General features: G+C 41.3%; 1 protein-coding gene across 1 annotated transcript in view; it reads left to right on the plus strand.

Moving 5' to 3' along the window:
* MERTK (MER proto-oncogene, tyrosine kinase) overlaps positions 1 to 22,721 on the plus strand; it is a 175,824-nt gene that overhangs the window by 130,350 nt on the left and 22,753 nt on the right. The window contains exons 9-15 of the mRNA XM_004388851.3: positions 1,532 to 1,685; positions 3,961 to 4,114; positions 6,327 to 6,412; positions 8,179 to 8,274; positions 8,945 to 9,025; positions 12,480 to 12,572; positions 13,874 to 13,992. Coding sequence (XP_004388908.2) covers positions 1,532 to 1,685; positions 3,961 to 4,114; positions 6,327 to 6,412; positions 8,179 to 8,274; positions 8,945 to 9,025; positions 12,480 to 12,572; positions 13,874 to 13,992 — 783 coding nt within the window. The remainder of the gene's footprint in view (positions 1 to 1,531; positions 1,686 to 3,960; positions 4,115 to 6,326; positions 6,413 to 8,178; positions 8,275 to 8,944; positions 9,026 to 12,479; positions 12,573 to 13,873; positions 13,993 to 22,721) is intronic.

A 22,721-nucleotide genomic window follows, 5' to 3' on the forward strand; every position in this document is an offset into this window, starting at 1 on the left:
CAACCTTTTGGCTAGTAGTCGAGTACTTAACCCTTTGATCCACCCAAGGAGTCTTATAGGCCCTAGTGAATAGTTATTATTAACTTCTTTTATATTTATTCCAAAAAGGTTAATTTTGTTGTTAGGAACTCTGTTCTTCTAGGTGTTTAATTCTTTCCCAGTCATGCATGACCTCTTATTTTGAGATAATTTCCCTCATAAATAATGCACTGTAGTTGAGCCTTTATAGGAAAAACATACGCAGCCAGAAACAGGCCCAATGTTCCTTGTCAGGCATGAGGTCCATTGTACTTTGAGGAGCTGTTGGGTAATACACATTATTAATAGACATATTATTAATAATAGACATATTATTTCTTAGCTGCGGGCCTGGCTCACTGCAGGCTCCATGACTGTGTGGGTTTGACTGTGGGTTACTATACTTGATGATTTTCTTCCCCTAAGAAATTAGAGAATACCAAACCTATTGCCATCGAGTCGATTCCAGGTTATAGCAACTCTATAGGACAGAGTAGAACTGCCCCATAGAGTTCCCAAGGCTGTAAATCTTTACAGAAGCAGACTGCCACATCTTCCTCCCATGGAGCGGCTGGCTGGTTCAAACTGCTGACCTTTCAGTTAGCAGCCAAGCACTTAACCACTGTGCCACCAGGGCTCCTTAGAGAATGACCCATAATCAAAACTGAGTTTGCCATAAATAAAATGCTCTATTTCTAAAAAAGATAAAGCCAGAATATACCAAAAATTGTTCATCTTCTTAGGGCGTCATTGCAGCCTTCACAGTCCTACACTTTTCATTTACAAAGCCCCCGCAAACACGAAATCAGTTTCTTACCCCAGAGAACATTGCTATAGTCAAGGTTTGGAAGCAGAGGGAACGTGTCGCATAAACAGTTCTAATTATTTTTTCAAACGTCGTTTTTTGTATTAATGGCTCACTGTTTCATTAAAGTGGCTTTAAAACAAATGAAAAATAAACCAGAATTTTGAAAATGGAGCAAACTGTGCATTTGTCCTAAGAAAACACAGCACCAGTGCCCTCTTAGATGTATGTTTTAGTCAAAAGTCTTGTAATTTCAAGGAGCAGGAGCCTACTTGTGCTGCTGCATGGGAGCAAGTGGTGCAAGTGAAGGTCCAGTGTGACTCTGGGGCGTTGAGCTGTGGGTGGTTCTGAGGCAAGGGGGCTTGAGGAGTCAGTCTTGCTCTTGTCGTCTGTGTGCACCTGCTACATGCCCCCTCTCTTTTCAGGTGCTTCTTTCCTGATTACTCTAAGTGCCACTCCTCAGGGCTCTAGTTCGCCAAGGCTCCAAGGCCTGAGGTTGCTGCTGGCCTGTCACAGGCCCCTCTGCTTGTCTTTGGTTCCACTGGCCATGGCCCAAGTGGGGAAGGGATGCTGTGGAAACATGGCCGCTGACCCCTTGGGTGTGGGTGTGTCTGGAATGGCTTTCCTCTGAAAGAAATGTGGAGAAGCCAACTACATGCCCTTGGCTTCTCAGTACTTCGTTTCATCCCCTTTCCTCTGTGTCTCCAGAAAGAGCTCTCTGAAGAAGTTGGCCAGAATGGCAGCCATGCTCAGATTCCTGTTCAAGTCCACAATGCCACATGCACAGTGAGGATCGCAGCCGTCACCAAAGGGGGAGTCGGGCCTTTCAGTGACCCAGTGAAAATATTCATCCCTGCACACGGTGAGAACTGGGGCCCTCTGATCAGCTGACAGAACGTGTCCGTCCAGAAAGTACACAAATTGTCAAAGAATAATCAGTGGAATGGATGGCTGTTTAAGAATGAAAAATAAGGCCAAAGGGGTTTTTGCAATGATACAGATAGCTAATATGATAGCATACTTCACAAAGTCACCAATACCAGAGTCCTTCTCTGCCAGTACTATCGATGATAACTTACTAGAAAACTTTGTCCTTTCAGAATACCAGATTTGCCTTATTTATCGGATATGCTTTAACTGATATATGTGACTGAGTTTTGTACAGGCAGTAGGACTAGTCCTTTGCTCTCTAAAATTGGTGCTGTTTATTAGTGTTTGTTTTGACATCCCACTTGCTATGTTTTAAGCAGTGCTACTTGCCATGTTATTATTCAGTCAAGTCTTGGCAAGACACTTTGTGATTTGATCTGTAAATAACATGAAGTGTTTCCCACAGAAGCTGTACTCAGACTGCCCCAGGCTCACTGAGCTAGATGCCTCGCCATACATGCTGGCTTTTGCCTGTTGTTGACATGTCCTTGGCCAGGTGCCACTGTGTGTGGTGGCCCAACTGCTGTGCTGACTTCCATAGACCAACGTAGCCACCTTTGTCTGACTCTGACCTGCCCTAGATTGTTCAGTTTTAAACACCTGTCATAAAATCCGTGCACAGACATCTTATCAATGTGACTTACACATTCACAAGTTCTTGGCCAAACATGGCCTTTGTACCCAGTAGCAGACAGGACTTGTGAGCAGACAGCTGAGTTCTCGACTATCTGTTCCCAGTGACCCTCAAGCATGCTCTCCTTTTTAGTGCTGGATGGGAACCATATTATGGTTTCTGCAGTCCACAGGCTCTGTACCAGAAGAACATTAGTAACTGGTGATGGGGAGATAAGCAGTCTGTATCTACCAGGTAGATATTCAAAGACAATGAGATTCTGATTCTAAAGGCACAGGTTAAAAAGTTAGAGTAAGACTACAGAATTTTCATCTTCACACACAATAAACTCTCCAAAATCTTAAAAAGCTTTACTATAAAGACAGTCCTTGCTTTGCATGATTCTGATATGCATAATTTTTAGGTACCACAATTTAGTTAAATAACGCCAGTTCCCCAACAGCACAGTTCAAGTTATAGTTTCCAACATAAATTAACTGTAATTGCACAAAGTATAAACCTCACCATAAACCCTCCAGTCCAAAAATCACTACAGAAATAACAAATGCATAGCATGATCATGACCAATCATGTCACTTCTTTCAAAGTCCACTGGTGATTGGTCAGTGTGCATCTGTCATTGGTTCACGCACAAAGACAGCAGTTGGGTTGCCTCCTTGTGTCCCAGTGGCAAAACCACAGGACATTTTACAAAAATGGATAACTGAATAACAAAGATGCAAGTTTAGCAAAGAAACAAGAAGTAATTATGTTGGAAATGAAATTCCAATTGAATGTAAATGGCATTAGAGAAGAAACAGCTGACTGAATGTTGGAATGTTGGCACTGCTGCTGCTCATGAGACTCTAACTATGCAGCCCGAGGAACTTAGTGAAGGCCAGCTTATCAACATAAATGAGAAAAGCAGCTGTGACAAAAAGGACGAAGATGTCCCAGAGAAAGTGACACTGGCAAAAAAAGGTCACAATTAAAGGAACTCTCAAAGGTATCTGACAACATTGAAAGCACAAAGGATAAAATGTTGGAAGCTGATCCAAGCTTAGAAAGTCTTGTGACAATGTGCCCAGCAGAGAAAAGCTGCTCTCTCTCTATTGTAAGTTACATGACAAGAAGGTAGCAAGCACCGTTCAAACTACTCTTGACAAATGTTTTACAAGGAAAGAAAACACTTTAATTCTCAATGATTTCTAATGTTTTAAATTGCAGTGTAACATAAATATTCATATTACTATAGATTTTTATTAATTTTAATTAAAATTTATAATTTCATTTTATTAATACTTTTAATAAAATTAATTTTAATTTGATTATATTTTTATTTAATTTTAATTTCATTCTGCACACTTATAACCACCATGAAGAGAATTTCCCATTAGTTATTAAGATCATTTTGCATGGTTTCTGCTTGCAGGGTTCAAGTGAGGATTGCCTGTGTTTGTAGATCACAAAAGATAAAATAATTAACTAAATTCCTAAAGCTTTTGACTGTGTGTTCTTCCTCATTACAAGCCAATGTTGTGTATTTTGAATCCAAAAGAGATGTTCTGAATTGCTTCTATTGGTATTTTACTAGCTTGGGTAGATTTTGCCCCCTCGTCAACCCCAGCGCCTGGCAACACAGATCCTGTGCTCATAATCCTTGGCTGCATCTGTGGATTCATTTTGATCGGGTTGATTTTCTATATATCTCTGGCCATCAGAAAAAGAGCCCAGGAAACAAGATTTGGGTAAGTTTCCCTGTTAACAATGTTTTGCCCAGATCTGATGAGGTTATTATGCCAAGTGATAATGCCTGTCTGTTGGCCAGCACCTCACATTGCAGCCAGCTGGTTGCCCTGTTTTATGCACACCCTGGAGTCAGTCAGTGTCTTTAATTAGGCAAATGCCTACAACAGTGACAATGGAGAAAGCCAAACCTAAAAACCTCTTTTACAGAGAAGAGATCAGCAGGCCTTCACTACTCAAACTGGGTTACTATGAAATGAAGATTTTTATTAGGAGGCTTAAAATGATCCCAGTTACTTAAAAACAAACAACAAAAAAGATAGTTATAGATAAAAATGCTAGAAGGAAATTCACCGAAGCATTAGCAACTCTCAGTGGTATAACAATGGGTGATTCTGTTTTCCGTTTTCCTATATTTTACACATTTTCTGTAATGATCAGTTATTTTTCTAATAGAGAAAAACACTGTGTTCTAAAATTCAAATTAAAAAGAAGCTATTTTCTTTCTTTTCTGTATTTCTTCTGTAACAAAACAGTAGTTAAATGTCAACAAAAATAAGAAGCCATGTTAAAGGCGCCTGTGAAAACAAGGTTGTGTGTGTAAATGTTGTTCTGGAACTCAGGTTTTGACTCCAGTGTTCTGCCGCTAGTTCGGATTTCCATGAAATCAGTTTATCACTCATGGGACAGGAAGCAGTGTTTTGTGAGAGTCAAGAGACAGCTTGGAATGGGACAGAGTGGGGGGTGGCTGTGTTTCAGAGGGGGCTGATGCTGTCTTTCATTGCTCTGCCTTAGGAATGCTATTCTATTAGAACTCTCTCCAAGATCTCCCATGGGTGTGGGGAGGGGCTTAAGAGTGTCCATCCCAGTCTTGGGGGTCAGTTCCCCTCAGTACTTACAACTCTATCTTTGCAATTATTATATATGAATATAATTCTCTCCATATAATTCTATTATATATGAATTCTAAGAAGGACTATTTTAAAGAAGTAGACAAAATCCGATCTAAATCCTGAACATAGAGTTGACTAGAATTCATCCCAGAAATGTCAAGCCACTTACATGAAAGTTTAGATATGGCATGTGGGCTCGTTATGAAACAAGTACAGAGAACCTCTGAAGAAGCTGCCACCGTAGCTCATTAATATGTATTGAGGGCCTGCTAGGTGTCAGGCACTGTGGAGTAGCCTGGGATCCAACAGTGAACAAAAGTAGGCACTGCTCCTGCCCTCGCAGGGCTCATAGTTAATGGTAGTCAGGCAATAATCAAGCAGTCGCACAAATAAATATAAAATGGTAACTCTGCAAAGGGGTCTGGAAGAGTATATCAATGAGAGAATTTGACTGTGTTGAAAAAATCAGGACAGATTTTCCTGACTGAGATCTGACCTGAGCTAAAGATCTGAAGAAAGAACAGGTATTAACTAGGTAAGGGTGAAGGGGAAGAGCGTTCCATCCAGAAAGAGTCTCACGTGCAAAAGCCCTGTGGTGGCAGGGAGCTTGGCATCCAGAGAGGAAGTCCTGGGACTGGACAAACAGAGTAATCGTTAAGCCAAACAGAAGTTTAAAACAGGTGAAAGGCTAATCACAGGTTATTTTTATCTATTTACTGAAGTCCATTCCCATGGGTCCTCATTACAAGACCCTGTGATGGCACCTTTTATTTGTTCATTTTTAATAGGAATAGCTTTATTTTCTACTTATAAAAGTAGCATTCTTATAGTTTAAAAAAAATCAGATTATAGAAAGCAAAGCTCATGTATAACACGGCTCACACACAGCCCCGGTCACTCTTTTGGCATATATCCTTCCAAATACTTTGCTCTGCATATGTATATATTATTTTTAAAACTGTATTTTCTCTTTTAAAATAATCTATGCACCCAAGATAAAGTTATTTTTAAATCTGTAACTTAGATTCACTAACTCTACATATTTTACCACCAAGTAGTCTAAAATAGTGACTAAATGTATTTTAATGCATCAATTATTTGCTGCATTTGCTGGTACTTACAGTTGTTTTGGTATTGCTGTGCAAGCCTAAAACAGATCTAAGGAAGGAAACATATTTCTTCTAACGGGAAATGTTTTTGTTGTAGAAGAGGCACTTTTGAAAGGCAGCATCTTCGTCTTTGTAGCCTCCTTGCGGAAATACCACCTGCTTCTCTTGCCCTGTTTTTATGGTGTGAGATCTCTTTGTCTTCACTCTCCCAGGAATGCATTCACAGAGGAGGATTCTGAATTAGTCGTGAATTATACAGCAAAGAAGTCCTTCTGTCGGCAAGCCGTCGAGCTCACTTGTAAGTTAGTTTTCGTTTCCTTTTTAGCAAAAGGTCAGAGTGTTTGAGAGCAAAGAAGCAACAACAAACCAATGGACAGATTTCTAGCAAAGGCAAAGAATGGATATTTTTAATGTACAGAATGTCTTCAGCAACCAGCAGGTAGGTAGGCAGACCCTGCTGTGGGCGTCCCTGCTGGCTGGTTTACTGGAAATCTAGAACTGTACTCATAATACCATGAGACGAGGAGGGAAAAAGAACTTTCTGGAGTGACAGAAGATTTAGGTAGACGGTAAGGATTTAAAGGAAAACAGCAAAGCAACTAACATCTCCGCCTCATTTCCTGCTGTTTTCCTGGCAACCAACTCAGGACAATTTGCTGACAGACTAATTTGTAGCAATTGTGGTTTGAGCTTTGCTGAATCAGAGATTGGGACCTTCTAGTTTGAAGAGTGGGACTAAACAGATAACCATGTTCTTGAGTAATTTCAGAAACAATATAGAAAATATGTGCAAGTATTATCAAATTCATGCCTTTGAATGTTTATCTCCTCTACATGCCCCCCCCCCACAAAAAAGGAAAGTGTAAGAGCGATGGAGTAAAGGTTGCCATGAAATAAAAATTTACTTGATGTAGAATATTTTTCATTTCCTTATCCTACTAATGTTCTAGAAGTTTTGACTTTTAGATGTCTCTGTTCTTACATTTAAAAAAAATTCTTCACTTAGACCTATTTATTTTCTCTCTCTCTCTCTCTCTCTTTTTATATTGGAGATAAGAAAGGACCATTTGGGTATAATTTTTTCTTTAAGAGCCAATGTGTCCTTTCTAATTATCCAAGGTTCCTGGGTGATGCAAATGGTTCTAATCCACATTTTTTTTTCTTTCAAAGGCTTGCTCATGTCTTAACTATGGCCCGAACAGTCATTTGCCAAGGAGTTATTGGTCTCTCTCTCGCTCCCGGTGAATTCTTTTTACGCCAGTAGTTACTGTCATTGTTTCACATCAACACCTTATTATGGAAGATGTTATTCTTCAGTTCCTTGACTTAAAATTAACACTTCCTGTATCACTGTAATGAGGTTTTATATACATATGTAGGAGTCCCTGAGTTAAGCACTCGACTACTAGCCAGAAGGTTGGCTGTTCAAACCTACCAAGAGGCACCTCAGAAGACAGGCCTGGTGATCTGTCACAGCCACTGAAAACCCTATGGAGCAGTTCTATTCTGCAATACATGGCGTCGTCATGAGTTGGAATCGGCTTGATGGCGCACAGCAACAGCAGTCTACCATATGTAGAACAGTAGCTAGCTCTCTGAATGTTTCCTGTGGTTTATGTGCCTCCTTCCCTAGCATGGGAGGACAGGGGGAAGTGTCCTCATGGTTTTGTACATTGTAGTTAGGGGCATAATAGTAAATAATCCACAAAGGGACCTATTGACTTCTCTTCCTTACTCCTTTAAGTCAAGGGGAAACCTCCCCTGTATGAATCTGATTGCTCGCCACTGCCGTTGCCAGACAACGAGAAGATGAGAAGAGAACAGTGGTTCTGATCTTAATAATCCTTCAGAATTCAACTTGCCCTGAAGGATTCATTTTACTTAGTTTAATCATAGCAGAATTAAGTGTGATATTATTATTGTTGAATTTTGGTGGAGAAATAATGGGTACAAAATGAAAAATAAAATGTTTTAACTATTTTACAGGACATTATAATTTTAAATATATTCAAATGACAGAAAGCATACTGACAACTCATACATACTCTGTCACTCCTTTTATAGTACATAGCTTGGGCATCAGCGAGGAACTGCAAAATAAGCTAGAAGATGTTGTGATTGACAGAAATCTTTTAATTATTGGAAAAATTCTGGGTGAAGGTTAGTAATTTAGATTAATTCTTTTAAAATGTATGTTTATTTCTTAAATACCATTTTTATGACTGAGTTATAATACAAACAGTTGCTTTATAATTTAAAGTTGGATAAAGTCAGTAGTGATGTTTGAAAGTCATATTTGACATATGAAAAGGACCTCACACGTGCAGTAGGCCCTTGAAAAATATTAATTCCCTTTTTTCCTTGAAAAGCATGCAATTCATTGGTCTGTTTCCTTTGCACTTTAAACTTATTCCTCCAATTTTTAAGTTTATTTTTCCTGACATTTCCTGATAAACAGGAACAAAGGTGAAAATATGTATTTAATTTGTTAAATTGATCTTAGATAAATGATAATGGTATTAAGAGTATGTGCTTTATGAACTTCCATAATATTTTCCATGTTGTCCTATAAATTTCTTGGGTTAGGTATCATGCTTAATGAAGTGACGAGCTGAGTTAAAGCTGAGCCAACGAAGCTCGTGATAAACAGAAGGCTGGTGTGTGGCAGGTGTCCCTGGACACAGTGTGGGCAGCCCGGCAGGCTCAGCCCAGCTGTCTGTGCACTGGTCATTCTCTGACCACATGAAAACAGCAGCTCTAGCATGATGGTGTTCCTGTGGCCAGGGGAGATTTTGCACAAGGTCAATATAGATGTTGTTTTACTTCACAGGAGAATTTGGATCTGTCATGGAAGGAAATCTTGATCAGCAAGATGGGACCTCTCAGAAGGTAGCAGTGAAGACCATGAAGTGTGAGTTATCACTGATTAAACCCAGTCTTCTGTGGGTGGGTGGCTGCTTTAGTTTCAGGTGTTCCGTAAGTCTGGAGACGGCATTTCTGTGTGGTGATCATCGCTGGTGGGTCAGAAGGCTGTCGAGAACACCCTGTCCCAGAGGGAAAGTTACTAAAATGAATGCTTCATACCTGAGTTATATGTTCTCTACACTTAAGGCAATGGCATTGGTTACTTTTACTATCTATGTGTATCTATATGTATATTTATCTATCTGTCTATCTGTGGGGATGATGGTGTTTCAACAGTAGAATTCTCTCCTGCCATGCGGGAGACCTGAATTTGATTTGTGACCAATGAACCTCATGCACAGCCATCACCTGTCTGTCAGTAGAGGCTTGTGTGTTGCTATGATGCTGAACAGATTTCAGCAGAGCTTCCAGACTAAGACAGACTAGGAAGAAAGGGCTGGTGATCTACTTCTGAAAAATCAGCCAGTGAAAACCCTATGGATCCCAACTATTTGATCCACACCTGATCATGGAGTCACCATGAGTCAGGGCCAACTCAATGAAAGGTAACAACATCCATCCGTCCGTCCGTCCGTCCATCCATCTATCTGTCCATCTATAATAGGGTAAAGCTAATGACTCCAAAATATGGCATGAATTACTGAGGCAAGGGTGACCTGGTAACAACACCTGACTCCAGGTGTAGGTCTGGCTAACTCAACGGGGCCCTTTCCTCATTGAGGACTTTTTGCCTGGCCCTCAGGAAGCCGTGGGCTGCCTCCCAGGTGAGCTCCTCAAAGAGAAGAGAAATATTCAGTCAGAGGCATATGAAGAGCTGTGATCACAAGCTAGAACCTCCAAGCAAGCTGGAAAGAGCCAGCAGCCAGGACAGGAAGAACCTTGTGAGCCAAAACGAAGAGTCTTATTTTATCCTGCAAGTAGTAGATAGCTATTAAAGATCTTAAACAGATGGAGAACAAGAGAAGACTATATTCTAGAAGGTTCACTTTGGTGCCATTGTGGAGAATGAATTAGAGCATTGACAAAATAGTGGCAGATTCTGGTTAGGACACTATAGAATCTGTACAGTTATCTATACAGACGAGACTAAGGCTTAGAAAAATGGTGGCTTGTTTAAGTCAAATAGCCAGAAAAGGGTAAGGATGTGTGGGACATTTTCAGCATCATAAGATGACCGGGAAGCTGTAGCAGAACATAGCAGCATTTCCCACCACATCTTTTTCCTGGGAAGTGCATATCGGGGTCTGGGGCCATACTAACTGCCTAAGTTTGATTCTTCAGGTGTCCAGCTGGTTATAGCCCATCACCTGGGGACCCATAAAATTGTGGATTTTTACCTGTTGGCATTTGGCCTGCATTCTTTATCACAGTTCATGTGAATGAAAATTATTTGTGGCTCAGTTTGATAATATTTTTGAAGAAAATTATTTGTTGCTCAGTTGCTACTTCATTAACCCCCTATATATGTTCAACACTAGTTTTGATAAAGGAGTAAAGTAAAATTAATTTCTTCCTAAAATTTAAATCCACTGTTTGCTGGGAAATAAAGCATAAGTCAGATTACAAGCATAGATTGAGACTTTTTTAACCAAAATTAGAAGCTGATATTTTAATTCAGTTATAAAAAGCAATCTTAATAACCAAGTCATAGGGTCAGTGCTTTTCACTTTTTAAAGCTTTTTATATATATAATAATGGCCAATACTAATATAATACTTACTGTGTGCCTAAAGGAAACCCTGGTGGCATAGTGGTTAAGAGATACGGCTGCTAACCAAAAGGTTGGCAGTTCGAATCCACCAGGCGCTCCTTGGAAACCCTATGGGGCAGTTCTACTCTGTCCTTTAGGGTGGCTATGAGTCGGAACCGACTTGACAGCAGGGTTTTTTTTTGGCATAGTTCCGACTCATAGCCACCCTAAAGGACAGAGTAGAACTGCCCCATAGGGTTTCCAAGGAGCGCCTGGTGGATTCGAACTGCCAACCTTTTGGTTAGCAGCCGTATCTCTTAACCACTATGCCACCAGGGTCCCATGTGCCAAAGGGCATTGCAATTATTCCTGCATCTCAGCTGTACAGTAGTCCTAGGAAGCAGGTTCAATTATTGCCCCTCAGAAACCAGGACACTCTGAAGTTAGAATACTCATCCGAGCTGAATTCAAACAGCGTGGAGCCAGAGTCTGGGTGCTGAGCTAGTCTCGACACCCTTCTACCTCCTGGATTATTTTACTTGATCCTCATAATGTGTCTGTGAGGAGATTCCTTCCTTATCCCCACTTTACAGATTATAAAGGCAGAGGTTAAGAAGCCTAGTGTAAGGAGCTGGGCCTGGACCCTGCTTCTTCTCTGGCTGTGGCTCTGCTGTTCTTTTAACTTGATTAGAATAATCTGTAGGTATATTAATTCTATCCATGCTAATTATTAATACCACCACCTGTCAGTTTGTTATACTGGCTTGCATGTTGCTATGACACTGGAGTCTATGCCATCGGTATTCGCGATGTCAGCAGGTTCACCCATGGTGGGCAGGTTTCAATGGAGCTTCTAGGCTAAGACACGAAGAAGAAAGGCCTGGTGATCTACTTCTGAAAATTAGCCTATGTAAACCTTGTGGATCACAACAGAAAACTGTCTGATACAGTGCTGGAAGATGAGCCCCATAGGTTGGAAGGCACACACTCAAAATATACAGTGGCCGCAACAATGGACTCAAGCATAACAAGGATCGTGTTATAATTCTTATTGATTTAAGGTTACCCAGGAAACAGGAGCTGTCAACATCTCATTCGGTTGTACATAATGTTGCCATGACTCAGAGCCAACTTGACAGCAACTAGAAAGAATAGTTATCAATGATTGAAAGAATAGTCCCTGACTTCAAAATTCCCAGGCTCATCTACAGTTGCCTGGAGCTCTGTCCCTCAGGAAGTGTTTGCCAGCAGATTCCTACCCCTTCTGTTCCACCTGCCTGGTTGTGTCAAAGGGACAAAGTTGGCAGACATTTATGAGTCGGAATTGACTTGGTGGCAGTGGGTATTTCATGAAGGGCAGAATAACCATCCAGCTTTGGGATGCCTTGGGAGCTCCTTTCTATACATACACCTAAATGTGAAAAAAACAGAGCCAGTTAACAAGAGCCCTTGTTATAGGCCCTTGTCAAACCTGGTCAGACATTTTAAATGTCTCTCTAAAGTTGGTTTAATTCCAAAAATTTGGTATGAAAGTACATCCAGCTCACAAGGTATGATTGAGCAACCAGACTTGCAGGACACTTGCTGATAAAAAGGGAGAGATGTGGTATTCTTTCTTTTATTAAGGCAAAAATATATGCAACAGGTCAGTTGGAATTGGTTTTAGTTTTAGAGAACAGAATTGCTATTGTTCCTCTTCCCTTAACTGAGTAAATTATTCATGTCTAATGTTTGCCCGTTTTTCCTTTAGTGGACAACTTTTCACAGCGAGAGATAGAGGAGTTTCTCAGTGAGGCAGCATGCATGAAAGACTTCAGCCACCAAAACGTCATCAGACTTCTAGGTACTTCAGAGAAGTGCTGGGTTGACTTGCCAAAGGGGCTCAGCTAATCTAGTCCGTGCCAAAAGAAAAAATCTGTGGTGCAGATAAATTTACCCTTTATGTAACCCAAATTAATTTATTACATTGTAGTTTTCACTGAGAACATTTATTCTTACAATTACATTTTCTGGTACTGTAAGTGGGTTTGCATTTCTTGGACAGATGGACGAGAGTGGTTTAGAGATGACTGTGGATTAAAATTGCCCTGTTACTCAAAGACAAGACATGAGAGCTGATCATGTTATAATTCTTATTGATTTAAGATTTCCCATGAATCAAATACTGGCAGGGTTTAAAGCTATAAAGGTAGTCGAATTCCATAGATCATCTTTTTAAAAACAAAGTATTTTAAAGTACTGATTTCTTATGCTCATGATACATTGATGATTTCATGGGACATAATTTAACAATCAGCATTTGGCTTTGAAATTCCATTAGGTAAAACAATATAAAAGATGGGATTAGGTATAGAGTGGGTGCTGTGCAGATGACACTATTCCAAGAGGGAAGGACAACCCTGGAAATGATCGCATCTTCTGTGACCTCTTTTTTGCTATCCTATGACTTGATACGTGATAAATTCTTTTGCGATCTTTCATAGTTCATTTGAAAACTAATGTTTGGATACAATATTATATCAAAGAAACTAATGTTATTCATTTACAGCTATTGACTTTAACAGACTATGAGAACAAATGCATTTTGTAGTTTTACCACAATGTACAAGAACTTTGCAAGCCCAGAATCAGGTGGCAAGTCCTCATTCTGGAACCCCGTGATAAATGGTGGTACAATTTTTCCTGAATATAACTGTTAAAATTTAGGGACATGGATTTTTACCTGTAGTCCCTCAAAACTATTTTATTAATTGAAGTGCTTGAGTACAATAGACTTTTTCATATGATTGAGTATTCAACATATCACATGCAACTAGTTTGCCCTTGAATCCTAATGCAGTCACTACTCCTCACTTAAACTCAGTATAACAAAAAATCCGTAGGTTTCTAGATGACTAACGTAGTTTTGGATTGATTTTTTGAGAACTCTCAAGCAAAGATTGGCACTCTGGGGGAGAAAACAAACAAGAAGACTTTGTATGTTCCATATTTTAGAACACAGCGTATGAGTTATGAGCTTTTGTTTTTTAAAACAGTTAACTAGGATGCAGATGGTTAGAATTTGGCCAGCATGCCTCCTGTGTTTTCTTCTGGTAACCCATAACAAGGGCTTTTGTTAACTGGCCCTGTTTTTTTTACTTTTAGGTGTATGTATAGAAGTGAGCTCTCAAGGCATCCCAAAGCCGATGGTTATTCTGCCCTTCATGAAATATGGGGATCTACATACCTACTTACTTTATTCCCGACTGGATACAGGACCAAAGGTAATAGCCCAGTTGCATTGCCTCTGAACCATTCACAGGACTGTTGTGACTGACAAGGGATCAGACCACCCTAGTACCTAGCCTTAAAAATAAAGGAGAGGAGGAGAGGACATTAGCCTTTGTTCAGTGCTCACAGTGCACCCAGGGATTGAAATATCATATCTGCCCCCACAACAAGCCTGCTCGTAGGTATTATTATTCTCATTTTACAGGGAGAGAAAATAGGATGGGAATATAATCACATGGCCAGAGCCTCACAGGATATGGGGCCAGCGGGCCAGGTCCCTGGTCCCTGCTCTCTACAGCTCCCGTGGCCAAGCACTCCCCAGAGCTCACAGACATTGGAAAGCCCTTAAAGATAGCTCTCCTAAAATAAATTTTATAGAGCTCCTTCTGGGTTTCATGGGACTCTATCTTTTGAAGAACTTTGTTTATTCTTTGTGAATAAATTTTTTTATAGTCTTAATTTATTGAGTCACAGTCAAACCTGGTCAGCAAATAATACCACATAGCAGAAGTTGAATATTTTTAAACCTTGATAATGTTTGACTCCTGTCTTAGTTTCCTAGTGCTGTTGTGACAGCAGCACCAACAAAAACACCACAAGTGGGCATCGCTAAAGAACAGAAATTTATTTCCTCACATTTCTGGAGCCTAGAAGACCACATTCAGGGCATTGGCTCTAGGGGAAGGTCCTTCTTTGTCTCTTTGAGCTTCTAGTAGCTGCCAACATCCTTGCTGTTCCTAGGCTTGTAGACTTACCTGCCTTCATGGGGCGTACCCCTCTGTGTGTCTGTGTCTATTCTACTCTTTGTATAAGACACCATTCAAAAGGGATTAGAGTTAGGATTTCCAAACAGGGTCATATTTACAGGTGCAGGGATTAGGACTTAAGCATAACTTTGGGGAGGACACAATTTAATCCATAACAACTCCCTATGTTGACGTATCAGCCATTAGGGCTATGAAGCCCAGGTAATTTTGGATGTAGCTGTGAAAGAGGCAATCTTGGTTCACCCTAAGAAATAGAGGACCACGGAAACAGAGGCTTGCCCTCTTCAGGGTCAATTTTCCATGTTAACTTTAAGATTTGTAAAGTTGGGTTGAGCACTCATAGTTGATGGGATAATTGCATTCTTCATTTCCTCTGCTTCCTTCTTATCTGAAACGGAAAAGATAACTCTTCTCGCCACGTTTCCTGAGTGGTGGGTGCCTGTGGTCAGACCTGTGGGCTGCGTGCATGAGACGTGAGTTGTGTTTGGACTGTGTGGCGGGATGAGCCACCCACTCTTTCTGTCCTTCACTGCCTTCTCTGCCTGCAGTGAAGCCAGCAGTGCCTTGCAGGGTTCTCTTAGCACAGAAACGCTTGGGCATACATGGCTGGGGTGATAGGCTGGCCTTTGTCAGTGGTCGTCCTTTATTAGGGCAGAAGTCATTGCAGGCCAACACTGCCCTGAATCAGCACTATAGAAAGCAGGAAGGAACTGCAGCACTAAATCTTCGCCTCAGTGTTCCCTCTGCCACACTTCCCTTCTTCTGCCCTTAGCTACCATCAAGTAACAGGACTCTCTGATTAGTGAGGTTAGAAACTCCAGCTGCCTTCACCAATTTACTAATGGCTCCTGGAAAGATTTCTTGTTACTTTCACTTCATGGTCTGACAAGTCCACAGAAGGAAATGCAGAAAAATTAGTCCTCAGGAGCGCTGAAAACCCACTCCCACTGGCTCAACAGACAAGCCCCAGAGGGGAAAGGTCCTTGTGGGTGAACAGTGCAGCAAAGTTCTACAGACTCCCCTGTCCCCCAGAGACCTTGATTGACAGTGCCCTGTGGTCAGCCTGGGCAGTTTTCCAAGGTGAAGAGATGCCAGGGGACTCACTCACAAATTCTTAAACTCAGCTGAGGGAAGTTCACTGATTCATTCAGTCAGCAAGGGCTGACTCTGAGCCAGGCACTGCGCTGAGCTCTGAGGACACTGGGGGGACACCACAGACGTGGTTCCTGCCCTGCTGCTGCTGATGAGGTGCCAGGTTAGGGAGACAGACAGGCCTTTGTTGTAAAGGGGAGAGGAAGGTTGCTGTGGGCACAAGATGTAGAGCATCCCAAAAAGCCAACCAGGCAAGGGCAAGCGCAGCAAGAGTGAGAGTTGACTGGGTGGAATGTGTTTCTGCCAGAGCACACAACGGAGAACCTCCTGTGATGAAAGCGGTGCAGCAGGGAATTCCTGGTTCAGTCACCTGCGGAACGTCTGCCCTTGTGGAAGAGAGTGTCAGGTCTAAGCTCAGACTTGTTGATCAGAATGCTAAGTCCCTTTATGAGCTCTGTGGCTTTGAGCAGTGAGAGAATACTCACTAGTCCCGCCAGCTCATTGGATATCTTGGTTTAGAACTGGAGCAGGCAGGGCCTTGTTCCTCTGGCAGGCGTGTGGGCCCTGTGTGCTGTCAGAGTGACCTCTTTCATTTTGAGTCTCCTCTTTTTTGCTTTTTGGTATAAAATCCCTTGATGCAGGATCCAATTCATTTCCCAGATGGAGGCTGCATTGAGTAGTTTTCTAGGGACACAGTGAATTGACTCCACCTTTCTTTCTATCGTGAGCCCCTCCATCCTCAGAATTAGAAGGCGTATCGGGAACTGGAGGGAGGGTGGCGTGCTTTTCTTCAGCTGAGCCCCTAAGGGGGGCAGTGACCCAGCAGAGCAACCTCTGCACCGAATCCCCACAATGCAGAGAACCCAAACAGAACCATACTGAAGCAGCACACCCCCTGGCATGCCAGGCACGGGCCACAAGTGGTTATAGAGTTATGATGAAACAGGGATAACAAAAATGGTGACTGGGGCTTCACGGGGAAAGTCAATGTGAAAAACACCAGCCCTCATTCCAAGAGACAAGCAAATCTGTAGAAATGGCGTTTCTATAAAATTTGAGAAGGCACTTGAAGAAAAAAAATTAAAACTTGAGACCTAGTTCAAAGTCGACATATTCTGGAGCCCCTTATGTGCTGGGGACAGGGAAGGATGCTTTTACTTTGCACTTTTTTTCTTTTACTTGTTTTTGTTCTTTCCAGGGAAGGGTTATGTCTTAGGCTGGGTTCTCTAGAGAAGCAAAACCAGTAAAGTGTATAAATATATACAGAGAGAGAGATTATATCAAGCAAACAGCTCACGTGATTGTAGAGGCTAGAATGTCCCGAGTCCGTGGATCAGGGCAGAGGCCTCTCCCAAGTCACACAGCTGCAGAAGCTGGCAAGCCCAAGATCGGAAGGTCTGAGAGCAGGGCTCCCACTCACAGGCTGTGCAGATCGACGAATCCCAGGTTCGGCAGATAAGCTGACAGCTCAAGTCCCAAGAACGGGAGATGAGATGACAGGAAGCAGCCGCAGGATCCAGAGAGAGCAAAAAGCCAGAACGTCTGCTTACATACAGATGCAGGCCACACCCCCAAGGAGACTCCCTTTCATCTAATTGGCTACTCACAGTATGTTCAATCATGGGAGTGATTACATTAAAACACAGAGGATCATGGCCCAGCCAAGCTGACACACAATCTTAACCATCACAGGTTAAATGACCTGAACAGGAGAGTGAGCCCCTTTCTTTTTTCTAGTTCCCCTCTGTAGTCTCATGCTTAGATATATTTCTGTTCTCTTCTACATGGCTTCTTTTAAATCTTCCACCAGCACAAATACTAATTACAGAGACAAGAAATTGTAGCCACATCACAGAGCTATTATGAAATCACACAAGTTCCTCCAAAGAGGTGAAGGGCCTAGTCCAAAGTAGGGGACGTTTATGGGAATGCCTGAGTTTTTTCCTTCTTTTCCCCTCTCCTAAAAGAAAGATAATAGCATTATACAAAGTCTAGAAAAGAAGAAAAAAATTCTCATAATTCCCAACATCCTCACACAATTATTGACATCTTCATGTTTGCATCCCATCCGTTTATTTCACATCTACGTGTTTCACAGGCTTATGGTTACCATGTACACACCTGCCTATGTGAAACCACAGTGGCTAACATTTCTCGAACAATGAGCATGTGCCAGCCTGCATTCTGAGCCCTTTTTATATATTAATGCATTAAAGGCACAACAACCCTATGCAGTAGTTTGGGATCCCTGGTAACAGGTGAGAAAACTGAGGCAAAGACAGGGAGGCATGACTGGCCTCCGGGCAGGCTGCAGAGCTCAGACCATCAGCTCTTCTCTGATTGCCCTGTCACATGTGCTCTATCCCCAGTAGATGGCCCCCAGATAGATCGCCGTGAATGGCGGCATAATGTCCTCGTGAGTGGATTTTGTTTCATGTCTGTGGGTGATTTTGCTCACATTTCATTTTCTGGTATGATTTCTCTAACAAGCTTTTGGGGATGGTAATTTCATATTGTCATACAAGGGCGAATTCTGTAATAAATAAAACTTACAGGGTGTTTGATGGCCAACAGTCTTTACTACGAAACTTAACTCCCTTCCGTTTTTTGAAACTCTGGCAAATACGGTGAACCTCATACTAGATGTCTTTCTTGAATCTTGGTAGGAGAGAAATAGAGGGGCTGTTTATATTCGTTTAAAAAAATATTCATTTTATTTAATTTTTAAATCATCATATTGTCCTTTTTTCCCTTTTTGGCATACAGTTCCATGAATTTTAACACATGTATAGATTCATGTACCCCTCACCACAGTCAGTATACAGAACAGTTCCATCTCCCCCCAAACACTCTCCCTGCTACCCCTCTATGGTCACACCCTCCCGCCTACCGTTAACCCCTGGCACCCACCGATCTGTTCTGTCGCTATAGTTTTGTCTTCATGAGAATGTCATAAGAATGGAATCATACAATATATAACCTTTTGTGATTTGCTTCTTTAACCTGACATTACACCTCTGAGATTCATCTAAGTTATTACATGTATCTGTAGTTCATTCCTTCTTACTACTGGGTGGTATTTCATTGTATGGATGTACCAGTTTGTTTAACCATTCATCTGTTAAAGGACATTGGACTGTTTCCAGTTTGGGGCTGTTGCAAATAAAGCAGCTATGCAATTTGTGTACAGGTTTTTGTGTGAGCATAAGTTTCATTTCTCTGGGATAAATGACCGGAGTGCAATTGTTGGGTCATTGGCGGTTGTATGTTTAATTTTAGGAGAAACTCTCAAACGATTTTCCCATGCGGCTGTACCACTTTCCATTCCCACCAGTAATGTCATCAAGTGTCTGTAATTTTTTTTTTTTTAACCTTTCTGCTCATTCGTCTTCAGTTGATGCATCACGTGGCTGCAAGATGAAGACAAACTGCCAGGCATCACATCCTCACATGCCAGCCTCCAAAGACAAAAGAGAGAAGTCTGTCTTTTGCGCATGCGTGCGCACACGTGTGTGTGTGGGGGGTGGGGGTGGGAGGGTACAGGGCATTTTTGGAGGTGAGGGGAGCAGCTTTATTGAAATACAATTCACACACCATGCAGTTCACCCATTTTAGTATATTCACAGTGTTGTACAGCATCACCACAATTTTAGAACATTTTCAACACCTCAAAAAGAAACCTTGTACCCTTTAGCAGTCATTCCCCATTCCTCCCTGCCCCTCCTCCTCCCCCTCAACGCCAAACCTCCTTGTTATTAGCTAGCTGTAGAGTTGCAACCTTATGAATAATAGAATGAAACATTGCCTGGTCCTGCGCGCTATCCTAATAATCGTTTGTATGTTTGAACCCGTTGTTGAAGCTATTGTGTCAGTCCATGTCATGAAAGGTTCCCCTCGTTTTTTGCTGACCCTCTACTTTACCAAATATGATGTACTTTTCTAGCAATTGGTCATTCCTGATTAGGTGTCTAAAGTGAGTGAGCCAAAATCTCACCATTCTTGCTTCTAAGGACCATTCTGGCTATACTTTCTCCAAGACAGATTTGTTCATTCTTCTGGCAGTCCAAAGTCTAATAGTGTTCTTCCCCAATGCCACAATTCAGATGAGTCAGTTCTTCAGTTTTCATTTTTAATTGTCCAGCTTTTGCCTGCATATGAGGCGATTGAAAAGACCATGCGTTGGGTCAGATGCACCTTAGTCATCGGAGTGACATCTTGGCTTTTGAAGATTTTAAAGTGGTCATTTGCAGCAGATTTTCCCAATGCAATACATCTGACTTTTTTTTCCTAGTTACTGTTTTTTTTTTAATTTATTGTGCTTTAGGCTCAAGTTAACTTCTCATTCAAAAATTTATACAGATACTGTTTTGTGACATTGGTTGCAATCCCACAATGTGACAACACGCTCTCCCTTTCCACCCCGGGTTCCCTGTGTCCATTTGTCCAGTTCCTGTCCCTTCCTGCCTTCTTGTCTTGCTTTTGGGCAGGAGTTGCCCATTTGGTCTTGTATATTTGATTGAACTGAGAAGCACGTTCCTCGTGTGTTATTTATCATTTTATAGGCCTGTCTAATCTTTGCCTGACACGTGAACTTCAGGAATGGTTTCAGTTCTGGGTTAGCAGAGTGTCCAGCAGCCACAGTTGCGGGGGTTCCTCCAGTCTCTGTCAGACCAGTTAAGTCTGGTCTTTTTTGGTGAATTTGAATTCTGTTCTACATTTTCTCCCATTCTGTCAGGGACTTCTCTGTAGTGATCCCCATCAGAGCGGTCAGTGGTGGTAGCCAGTCACCATCTAGTTCTTCTGGGCTCAGTCTGGTGGATGTGTGGTTCGTGTGGCCCTTTACTCCTTTGGCCTAATATTTTCCTTGTGTCTTGGTTTTCTTCATTCTCCTTTGCTCTGGACGGGATGGGACCAAATAGATGCATTTTAGATGGCTGCTCGCAAGCTTTTAAGACCCCAGATGCTACTCACCAAAGTGGGATGTAGAACATTTTCTTTATGAACTGTATTATGCCAGTTGACCTAGATATCCCCCGAGACTACGGTCCCCAGAACCAGCAACTCGGTCCCTCAAGGTGTTTGGATGTGTCTAGGAAACTTCTGTGCTTTTGCTTTGGTCAGGTTGTGCTGACTTCCCGTATAATGTGGGTTGTCGTTCCTTTCACCAAGGATGACACTTATGTACTATCTAGTTAGTGATTTCACCTCCCCACCCTCGTAACCATCAAAGAATGTTTTTTTATGCGTGTAAACCTTTTCTTGAGTTCTTATAATAGTGGTCTCATACAATATTTGTCCTTTTGTGACTGACTTATTTCACTCAGCATAATGCAGTCCAGATTCATTCATGTCGTGAGATGTTTCACAGATTCATCAATATTCTTTTATCATTGCATAGTATTCCATTATATGTGTGTACCATAATTTGTTTATCCATTAGTCTTTGTCAATGGGTATTTAGGTTGTTTCCATCTTTTTGTTATTGTGAACAGTGCTGCAATGAAAATGGATGTGCATATGTCTATTCTAGTGACAGCTCTTATTTCTCTAGGATATATTCTTAGAAGTGGGAATGCTGGATCGTATGGTATTCCTATCTCTATCTTTTAAAGAAAGTGCCATATTGTTTTCCGTAGGGGTTGTACCATTTTACATTCCCACCAGTAATGCATAAGAGTTCCAATCTCCCCACAACCTCTCCACCATTTGTTATTTTGTGTTTTTCGGATTAATGCCAGCATTGTCGGGGTGAGATGGTATCTCATTGTAGTTTTGATTTGCACTTCTCTAATGGCTAATGATTGCAAGCATTTCCTCATGTGTCTGTTAGCCACCTGAATGTCTTCTTTGTTGAAGTGTCTGTTTACATCCTTTGACCATTTTTTAATTGGATTATTTGTCTTTTTGTTATTGAGATGTTGCAGTATTTTGTAGATTTTAAAGATTAGACCCTTGTTGGATATGTTGTAGCCAAAAATTGTTTCCCAGTCTGTAGTTTCTCTTTTTACTCTTTTGGTGAAGTCTTTTGATGAGCATAAATGTTTAATTTTTAGGAGCTCCCAGTCATCTAGTTTCTTGTCTGGTGTTTGTACATTGTTAGTTATGGTTTGATGCTATTTATGCCAGTTGTTAGGGCCCGTAGCATTGTCCCTGTTTTTCTTCCATGATCTTTATCGTTTTAGATTTTATATTTAGGTCTTGGTTCCATTTTGAGTTAGTTTTTGTGTATGGTGTGAGATGTGGGTCCTGTTTCATTTTTTTGCAGATGGATATCCGCTTATGCCGGCACCGTTTGTTAAAGAGACTGTGTTTTTGCCATTTAATGGACTATGGGCCTTTGTCAACTATCACCTGTTCATAGGTGGATGGATTTACATCTGGGTTCTCAGTTCTGTTCCATTGGTCTGTGTGTCTGTTGTTGTACCGGTACAAGGCTGTTTTGACTACCATGGCAGCATAATAGGTTCTAAAATCAGGTAGTATGAGACCTCCCACTTGGTTCTTCTTGAGTAATGCCTTACTTATCTGGAGCCTCTTCCCTTTCTGTATGAATTTGGTGATTTGTTTCTCCATCTTGTTAAATAATGCTGTTGGAATTTTCATGGGGATTGCATTGTATCTGTAGATCACTTTGGGAAGTATTGACATTTTCACAATGTTGAGTCTTCTATCCATGAGCATGGTATATTTTTCCACTTATGTAGGTCTCTTTTGGTTTCTTGCAGTAGTGTTTTGTAGTTTTCTTTGTATAAGTCTTTTACATCCCTGGTTAAATTTATTACTAAGTACTTTATCTTCTTGGGGACTTTTTTTTTTTTTTTTGGTTATGGATACTTAAATTTATTGAAGGAATGAACCGCAGG

This window comes from Trichechus manatus, unplaced genomic scaffold, assembly GCF_000243295.1.
Source record: "Trichechus manatus latirostris isolate Lorelei unplaced genomic scaffold, TriManLat1.0 scaffold00219, whole genome shotgun sequence".
NCBI lineage: Eukaryota > Metazoa > Chordata > Mammalia > Sirenia > Trichechidae > Trichechus > Trichechus manatus.